The 10,307-nt window shown below is 40.9% G+C and overlaps 1 protein-coding gene across 5 annotated transcripts in view; it reads left to right on the top strand.

Annotated features, from left to right (window-relative positions):
• Window positions 1-10,307, top strand: part of krt222 (keratin 222) — a 42,097-nt gene that overhangs the window by 14,564 nt on the left and 17,226 nt on the right. For 3 of the 5 annotated variants that reach the window (XM_019879729.1, XM_019879731.1, XM_019879734.1), the window contains exons 1-4: window positions 2,565-3,349; window positions 3,432-3,659; window positions 6,384-6,466; window positions 7,148-7,301. In XM_019879729.1, the coding sequence (XP_019735288.1) occupies window positions 3,462-3,659; window positions 6,384-6,466; window positions 7,148-7,301 (435 nt within the window). In that variant the 5' untranslated portion in view covers window positions 2,565-3,349; window positions 3,432-3,461. Of the gene's footprint in view, window positions 1-895; window positions 989-2,564; window positions 3,660-6,383; window positions 6,467-7,147; window positions 7,302-10,307 lie in introns of those variants that run through there. The other 2 variants (XM_019879732.1, XM_019879730.1) reach the window with 2 other exon arrangements.

Raw genomic sequence — 10,307 nt, 5'->3', positions numbered from 1 at the left:
GGGTTGCTTGAGTAGTAGCATTCCAACAGAGCCATGTTATCGCATCTCGCCCATCTCCGCTTTGTTCCAGTAGCCCATTTTTCATCAAGGTGCTCTGGTTCCCCAGCACCTGACGCAGACCTTGTTTGGCCGGGCGACGTCTGAGCCAGCATGTCATTCATTTTATTGTCATCATTGTATGAGGTAGGCATAGCGTGAAGGATCTTGCATTGTATGAGGTAGGCATAGCGTGAAGGATCTTGCCCACCGTCTCCCGTACGCCAAACCGATGCCTTACCAACTGAGCTATCCAGACGCTCTATATATATATATATATATATCACAAAAACAACAACCGTTTATCTTCAGCCCTTTTTAATCAGATGTTTGCAAAATATTATGGGAAATCACAAGCCAGAAATAATAAATAATGAACACCTGTGGATCATTATCAAACAAGAAGAAATTGAATCACAGATCAGGAGATAATTTCCCTTCAACACGACAAGGCAAGACTTCTCCATATATATATATATATATATCACAAAAACAACAACCGTTTATCTTCAGCCCTTTTTAATCAGATGTTTGCAAAATATTATGGGAAATCACAAGCCAGAAATAATAAATAATGAACACCTGTGGATCATTATCAAACAAGAAGAAATTGAATCACAGATCAGGAGATAATTTCCCTTCAACACGACAAGGCAAGACTTCTCCTGGAACCCCCAGGGTAAAAGAGAGCCAGGAAAACCAAAGCACACCTGCAGTCGATCAGTCAAGGCAGAGTTTGAGGAAGTGGGAACATCTTGGAAGGGGTGGAAAAGATCACCCAGGACTAGGGGAATTGATAACAATGTTGTAATTCCTGCTACATTATTGATATTACTTATTGATCTAATTCCTTGTAAAGATGTGATGTGCAGAGGCATTGAATCCAGGTCCAGAAAGTAAAAACCCTGAAACAGTTTGGCTTTTGCCACAGGTGCTTCTACTCAACTGGCAGGTAAACATTCACGTTTGAGTTCTCACTTTCATCCATGTTACATATGAAATTGTAAACATGGTTTAATACTGTTGGAACAACACAAAATGTGTGCAGTGTATACACTGGGGCGGGGGGATAATTTTGGATGACGTGTCTTGTTTATGTCAAAGTGTTCACTCACATTGCTCTGGCAATACTCCCGCTCACTCAACGAGGATTACACAGAATAATAACAATTGCACACCAGTTTTCTGTGGATGTTGTTTGCGCCCCCAAAATGTGGGCGGCCATTCGCACAATTTGACATTGTTTATCAATAAGGCTCATTTGCATAGAGGTATGCAATTTTCCGACAAATATTACCTCATTTAAATATGTGCAAATACCACCGGCGCACCGAGAGTCATTCTGCTTGGCACCTCAGTTAGTGACTCATTTAACCATCTGCGTGTGCTTTGTGGATTAGTTGCTATCTGGTTGCTCCATTTTTACCAGTTCATGCCACGCAAAAGCCATGCAATCCTTGAAGGCAACTGACCGGTGTCTTAAACCCGGAAATTGATTTTTCATCAATGTGAAAGCTTCTGTGCATTTAATGGGCTGCAATTTGTGTCATCCCCACATCACGCAACAGCAATTCATATTTTGAATTGCTTCAAAGAACATTGGGTGAGACTCACCGCTTATAAAATGGTATGACACGCTGCGAGTGTGAATAACGCAGCGCAAGCTTGCACAATGCAGTTGTTCTCGCCCCCATCCCGCCACATGCCTGTTGTAATGGAAAAACAATGGAGGCCATGCGGTGCGGTGCTGGGCATCATGGAGTGGTGTGCTGTGGGGCTCTTTGGGGCTAATGGAAAAACGACATTAAGTTTACGAACAGTCGCAGTGAACCAGTGCGCGGTCTGAGATTATTTTCCGAATTAATGCACAAGTAACTGAAAGACTCATCCCACCCTTTCCTGCCCTCACAAACAGACATGGGATACAGCTGCAGCCCAAACGTGCAAACAGGAATTGTATTGCAAGGGAATGACTCCTTAATTGTGAACTAAATAAATGTTCTGCGGAGGGCAGAAGTGGGGCTAGACAGATTTCTGACAGGGCCATAGCCCCTCCGAGCTCTGGTGTCGTGCCTACCATAGGTGAGATCTTCCTTGTCTGTAGCTCAACACGCAAAAAGAACCCTGATGACACTAAATCATGACTGTGTCCAGGTACACAAAGCAAGGCCAATTAGGGCATGCTTAATTGTGTTTGGTGTAAATATCTTTTATTTTCAACCAATTTCAGTTCCTGGAGGTGGAATGGCCATTTGGCTGCTTTGGTCAATCCAATTTAGCTTTGTATTCTTGAGATGATAACATGCATTTTCTTTGTCATCAGAAGATGGGGCTGGGGGTGCACGGCTCAGTGGTAGAGTGGTCACCTCCCAACCCCGAGGTTGTGGATTTGATCGCTGGCACTTGTGACCACGTTGAAGTGTCCTTGAAGAAGATACCGAACCCCCAGTTGCTCCTGATGTCATGTCATCAACAAGCAAACGAGGAGTCAGTGTGAATCACTTTGAGGGTCTTGTCGGTGGAAAAGCGCTACAAAAGAGAAAGACCACTAACCATCTTGCTGGATGAATCTGAGGAGCATTTGCAGTACCAAACAGATTTTAATCTTGCCCAGACAGTCAGAACTAAATTTGGCTCTAAAAATCGACTAGTCAATCTTTACTGATGTGAGAGCAGTGTATGTGAGTTTAATGAATTTAATTTAAACAAAAACAGCACAAAAATACGGAATTCAGTGTCTGATGCACGACGTATTATTAGGGCTCCCTGAACATTGTGTTTCAGTGTGTTTGAAAGCAGCTAAGTAATCCTGGATCAGAGTGGACAAAGGGCCCCGCAGGGCTGCTCGTGATATAAGCACTGTGTTTGACCCCCACTGCTCCCCACTCGCCTATTTTCTATGTGTTTGTAACAGTCGAGGGTTGCTGCTGTTGGTTGACCATCAAGACTACACAACCACACGTTTTCTCAGAGTAGTTTGATCGCAGTTCATTGAGTCCATCTCAGGGGCCAGCTGACGATGACCTCACACGCAGTGGGAAGAAGAAAGTATTGACCGGTCCTCTCGAGAGGAATGTGCTAAGCTGTGCACAGAGGAGAGGTTCTTTGGATTCTTGTGACCAACTAAGACAGACTGGGAGAATTTTTTTGACTGCAATTGTTGTCTTTTATGCTTGGGAGGTCACGTTACCTCGCGTGAGTATCACTGGGTAAACATTTACTTAGTTAACGCCTCTGACTGCGTGCCCTAGAACAAGTGTGACGGTTAGCCGTACCTACGGGTGTAGAAATTATCACATCTGCTGGGAACGAAGTAAGTACGTGTGCTGTGTTTCTTTTAAAATGACAAATAATAGCCTGACCAATAATGTCTGTCCTCTGACCGAAATTATCAGTGTCTCCGAGTGGACACAAGTGAATTTAGCATGGACTCGCTGCAGAACTCCCATCAGATCATGTGGGCAATGAACACTCGTTTGAAGGGCTTCCTGGAGCAGGTGAACAGGCTGCAGGAGACCAACCAACAATTGGAAGTTCAGATAGCTGTCAGGGGCATGAGAAACACGTTGTGCACTCAGGACTGGTCCAAGCAGGAAGAAGCCGTGAAAGAACTCCGTGCTCAGGTAAGACAAATTAATAATTGATCAAGAGTGTATGATTATATAGGATGCACCTGATGCTTTGTTTCTGACAACGCAATGACATATTTCCTACCAAAAACGACCAATGCAAGACTATTATGTCTAATACCGAGGCTGTGTGACTGTATAAAATTCACTGCTGTCACACAGGGACTCGCTATTTGTAGAGTTAATGATCATGACATGACAGTGGAACATAGCCATTTAGAAACACCATGCAAATAACATCTCTTCTCTGGCCATAAAGGTGTTGAAAGGCTCATGTTATGGAGCATTTTTGAGTGCTAGCCAGTCGCTAACCTCTGAACACTGAAATATGTCACAATATTTCATCTACAAGTAGACGAGAAGTTTCTAGTTTGTAACAAGTGCATCTTACGAGTGCGTGAGCTGTAATGTATACATTTTGAATCCAGAATAAGAAAGGAATTAAAACTTTGATATGCAATTATGAGCCTCGTTATCACACATTTATTTGTTTATTTATTTATTTAATTATTCATTCATTGGGACAGCGCACATTAATCAACACAAGAATAAACAGTGTAAATGCACCCCGACTTAGCATAAAGGCTCATTTTCAGCCGTAGTCCCAAGGCAGGATTCTAAAATAGCACAGTGAGACACATAAAACTTTAAGACCACAATGAAAGAAATAAAAACCAAATAGGGAAGACAAAATGAAAGAAACGCTACAAAAAGTTGCAGTACTCAATTACAAGACCAAAAACCAGGACAGACAAATCACTTAGGTCTACAAATTGGTGAGCCGGAAGCCCATTGGAGCGGGCTGGAGTCTGGAAAAGGTGTTTCGTAGGTGCATGTCTGATGGATGTTTTTTTCTTTTTTGAAAAGTGCAAAGCAATCACAGTCTCTATTGTGTATTGGCATTTTATTCCAGAGTTGCGTTCCTTTTACGGAAGTGACCATTTGACCGAATTTTGTTCTATATCTTGTTATATTGCAATCACTTCTCATCAAGGCCCGAGTTCTCAGACCATCACTGTTTCGCCTCTGAATGAATTTATCCAAAGGTGGAGGGGCAAGTGCATTTAAAACTTTGTAAATGAGACAGGCATCCACAAAAATCTGGTAGCTATCCAGGTTGAGAATGTGAAGTTTTTTTTTTTTTTTTTTAGAATGATACAATTGTGCAAGTGCATTGGTTTCCTATCAAGGATTTTAACTGCCTTTTTGAAGAGAGACTTGAAGGGTTTTAGTACAGTTTCTGTTGTGTGTGTCCCATTTGTGAAGCAATAAATTATATGCGAGAATATCATTGAAAACATGAAAACAATTAGGAATTATGGCATCATTCACTTTATGGGATTAACTTTATTGTGGTATTACATGTCTCTGTTGATTTTCTTTCATAGCACTCTGCAAAAAAAAGTTTGTCGTTACATTTGTTTTCTGTGCGTAGCGCCAAGATTGTGTCATGTCTTTGAAGCACATCAAATTTGACTGCTTTCTCCTCTTTTGTGCCTTTCATATAAAAGCATAAGATTAGATTTTCTTATTTGGAGCACATTCATTTATTCTAATAATCTGCTAAAACCTTAAGTAGTTTTTGATCCACTGATCTCACAGGGGTTTACGAAGGCTCGGGAGTATCGAGTGTAGTGAAACCCACACATATTGAGCGCATCAAACTCTAAATCCGATAAATGGTTTACACATTCCTTGTTGTACTCTATTTGGCTCTCCTTACGCAAGGTTGTGTCATGTCCCGGAGATGTTTTACAGTCATGCTAAAACAATTGTGGAAGGTTTATTTTTTTTGTTTTTTTTTTATGAGGTTGAAAACATAGTCTGTTATTTCCGATTTTCTTTCATTTGCTTTCCTTCTTTTTAAACACTTAGCAAAAAAGAATATGAATTCTACTTTCAGCTACTAAATTCAAGGGCAACAGTACGCTGTACTTCATGTTTTCATTCAATCCAATGAGCTCTTACACACACTTTATTCACAAAAAAATGGATTGACACAGATAAATGGAAGAGCACGAAGAAGACTGGCCAATTAACCATGTGCAAATGACTCATTATCAAAAATAGAATACATTTTGGTGTGTGGGATAAAATTTTTCCACTCCAGTACTCATGGCAGCACAGTGATGCACAAAGTGAGTGCCAACTGCTACACGGTGCAATCATTTTGTGGCAGTCGTTTGTTGGACCTGATATGCCCCAATGCAAGTTAAATGTCACAGCAAAAAAAAAAAAAAAACAATGACAAATATTTCCGTGTATCTGAAATTTTTTCGGGTCATGCATGCATCAAAGGTCAGAAATGTCATGCATCTTGTATTCATGTCAAGTTTACACAACCAAAATAAGTAAAAATGATAAAAACATCAAATATATTTTGTTGTTCTACTTCTTCCATTCATAACGTTGCTGCTGTGAATTGGGAATTTCTCCATTGCGAGACGAATAAAGGTTTTCTTATCTTCTTATCTTAAATTTACAGCGACGCCCGTGACCCCAAGTTTATAGAAAAAGGTTTGACTGGCTTGACTACACTTGTTCTGTGTGCAAACATTTTCAGAGCCCAGTAGAAAAGAAACAAGTTGGGAGCTTGAGATGGATGGATGGATGGATGGATGGATGGATGGATGGATGGATGGATGGATGGATGGATGGATGGATGGACAGAACACTGCATCTGGGTTGTTATTGCATTTGTTTTTTGTTTTTTGTTAGGTTGGCAAACTACTGATGGAGAATGCCCAGTTGGCACTGCAGTCTGAAAGCATGAAGTCCAGAGCTGCTGCCATCCATGCCAGGTCAGCTCTATCTGTCTGTAACTTTCCTGAAAGTTCTAAGCCATCTTTTAGCCTTTTAACTACAACAGGCACGGGCATTTTTTATGAAAGCAGGTGTCACAAATGTACCCGCACGAGGCCAGATTGCCATAATCGACAAATATTTTTACTGTCTGCAGTATTTTATACATATATAAATAATTCAAATGTACATGATATAATTTGCAGTCATAAGTGTATCATGCTTCTATTAATTATTTGCTTCAATGAATAGATACAAATTGTCTACATGAATGAGTCCTAATAATAGTACCGGTAGGTGTAAGTTGTTAGCAAGTGACATTGGTAGTGTAACGCATGTCCAAAAAAAACAACAAAAAAAAAAAAAACAAGGTGTGTACTGTGAGTACTAGTTGGTTGATTTGAAGCTAGCAGCAAGTATCCATTCTGGTTGAGATAGTAAATATTTGTTTTCATACTTCTTTTTTATTTCAATAAACTAGAGCTGTGGAAAAGGAGTATTGAGCCATTTTGCATATCTCCCATGGCATGTGTCAGAAAGCATTATGGTCTTAATATCTCTGATATTACAACATGCAGTGTAAAAAAAAAACAAAAAAAAAAAAAAACGATATGCCCCATTCTCCAAATGTTTGTACAGCGGTACCTTGTGATTAATAGTGTTCTCCATTCATGTTACAGGTGTGACATGGAAGAGCGTAACACCCTGGATCTGGAGCAACAGGTGGCTGTGCTGAGGGAGTCAAAGAAGAAGACTGATGAGAGCAACATGATTCTGCAGGCCGACATTGATCACTCCATGACAGAGCTCCAGGATATACACCAAGAGTATCAGGTCATTAGATTTCTGTACATTCGTAATATAACATAATCCATCCATTATCCAAACCGCCTACCCTCACAAGGGTAGGTGGATTATATCCGTTGTCTTCAGGCAGGGGTGGTGGGGTACACCCTGAACTGGTCTGCTCGCCAGACAATCGTCAATATCTATCCATCCATTTTTTGAACCGCTTTATCCTCGCAAGGGTCGCGGGTGTGCTGAAGCGTATCCCAGCAGTCTTCGGGCAGTTTGGGGGGTACACCCTGAGCTGGTTGTCTCCCAATCACACGGCCACAATTGTCAATATTTTTTTCTGTCTTAATGAAATGCTCTATGTACGTAGCTGAAGCCTTATAATTTCATCGACAGATGAGGAGTATTAGGAATAAGGACAAAGCATCAGAAGAGTACTTTCAGTATATTTTCAAATAATTTTAATTCAATAAATTACTTATCACTTGACCCCGTTCTTAATGCACTACGGCAAATTAAAATCATGGTACAAGCATTAATATTTGTCAACCGTGGGCATGCAAAGCCCTTTAAGACTGTTTGTGATTCAGGGCCTTATCAATAAACACGACTTGACATAATTTTTGATACAGTTCTAGTATAATTTTTATGCAGATGATGCTCAATGTTATGACCAATGAACAATAAATGATTGGGAAATATTTCAGATATGACATACAGTTCCAGTCAAAAGTTTGGACACACTTTATTATGCTATATGATCAATTGTGATGAATGCAAAGGCATGTCCAAACCTTTGAGTGGTTCATACATTATCAATTTTTAAAAGATTATTTGCCAAATATGTCTCATGTTTTGATGGACTCACCATTAGGTCCACAGCTGTATGTATAATAAAGTTTTAAGAAATAAAGTTGCTTTTTTTTCATGGTTTTGCCTATGTACACCACCACAATGCATATGAATGAACACAGTCATGACGTGGTTGATATGTACAATTTCAGTTTTAATAGAAGAAGTTTCACAAAAATGTGGCATTCAATAATTTGGAATGGGCGGCCCGGTAGTCCAGTGGTTAACGCGTTGACCTCACAGTGCAGAGGTTGTGGGTTCAATCCCTCCCTGTGTGTTGAATTTGCATGTTCTCCCCGGGCCTGCGTGGGTTTTCTCTGGGTACTCCGATATCCTCCCACATTCCAAAAACATGCATGGCAGGCTGATTGAACATTCCAAATTGCCCCGAGGTGCAAGTATGAGCACGGATGGTTGCTCGTCTCTGTGTGCCCTGCGGTAGGCTGGCAACCGGTTCAGGGTGTCCTCTGCCTACTCCCCGAAGACGGCTGGGATAAGCTCCAGCACCCCCCGCAACCCTTGTGAGGATAAAGCGGATCGGAAAATGGATGGATGGATGAATAATTTGGAATGGCGGCTCGGTGGTCAACTAGTTTGCGCATTGGCCTCACAGTACAGAAGAGCAGGGTTCGATTCTGGCTGCGGCCTGCCTGTGTGGAGTTTGCATGTTCTCGCCGTGTCTGCGTGGGTTTCCTCCAAGTACTTCGATTTCCTCCTACATTCTAAAAAGATGCGTAGCAGTTTGATGGAACACTCTTAAGTTGTGTGAGTGTTTGAACGTGGATAGTTGTTCGCCTATGTGTGCCCTGCAATTGGCTGGCAACCAGTTCATGGTGTCCCCCGCCTACTGCCCGAAGACAGCAGGGTTAGGCTCCAACAAACCCCCCCCCCGACCCTTGTGAGGATTAGTGGATCAGAAAATGGATAGATGGATGAATATTTGGAATTACACAGGTATTTGGACGACGTTAAATATATAGCATTATACTTAATACTTTTCGTACTTTGACTTGAGGTAATTTCATTAATTCTGTCATGAGTCCCATCATCACATCGAAAAGTAGGAAGCGCAGATGTGGACAGATTGTTTGCTTCTTTCTCTGACACAATGTGCCAGGGATCATTAATACCTATCATTAGGATGATCACATTGATTATACAATGCTTCCATTTAAGGCACTCATGCTCGTTACATGAAATAGTTTTTTGCGAGTGACTCATTCGTTCCCTGCAGACAATTAGGCAGGAATGCACCAGCAATGAGGCGGGGCCAATTTTGTTCTCTGAAGTGCCAAAAATCCTTGCATGCTGATCTTCATTCATCACCAAAAGTTTAAAGAATTTATTTTTCCATGCGACAAGCAACTCCACAAATTTACATTGTGTGTTGGTTACATGTGTACGAAGACATCCTGTGTGTATTCTTGGGTAGGGGGATAAACCGTTCCATTGAAACCAAATGGAGACATATTTGTGGAGCTGCTTGTCGCATGGAAGAAAATATAATTAAATAAATTTTTTGTTGATGTATAAAGTTGAGACCACATTCATTTTTGGGATCATTTGCCTCAATGTTGGTGCAGTCCTGCCGGATTGCCTGCAGTGCGACAATGAATTGCTCACAGACGATTTTCTCATACATGAGCATGGATGCCGAACATAGAAGCATTGTATAATTGATATGATCACCCACAAAGTTTAACAGAAATCCCTGGCGTGATTTTGTGTAATCCTTCTATGTGCTAAGAAACTTAAACTAAGACACAAAAAGGGTTGAAAACAATTCCCCTCTTTGATTTCACTTTTGGCTGAGGTAATGAACACCATGTGGTCCATTCTATTATCAGCCATACCTACCTATTCCATATGCATATGATGTGGAATGCATTGGATCATTAATGTTCACTTTCCATCATCTCTCTCTTTAAAAGGCTGTGATTCAGCTGTCCAAATATTCTTTTGAAACCCTCAAAATGAAGACAGTCTGGATAAAATAGGTGTTATTCTTACATGGTGCATGCCATTTTGTGTATGTATTGATGGTTTTGACATTTTACACCACCGTGATTGATCAAAATATAATCGTAACATTTTGATCTCCCGCATGCAGAATTCCAAATGCAGATGCTTTTTGAATATGAAGCTCATCTTACACACACACACACACACACACACACACACACACACACACAC

This window comes from Hippocampus comes, unplaced genomic scaffold, assembly GCF_001891065.2.
Source record: "Hippocampus comes isolate QL1 unplaced genomic scaffold, H_comes_QL1_v1.1 scaffold158, whole genome shotgun sequence".
Classification (NCBI taxonomy): Eukaryota; Metazoa; Chordata; class Actinopteri; order Syngnathiformes; family Syngnathidae; genus Hippocampus; species Hippocampus comes.
Note: the sequence above shows the minus strand (reverse complement) of the source record. Positions and strands in the feature narration are given on the sequence as shown.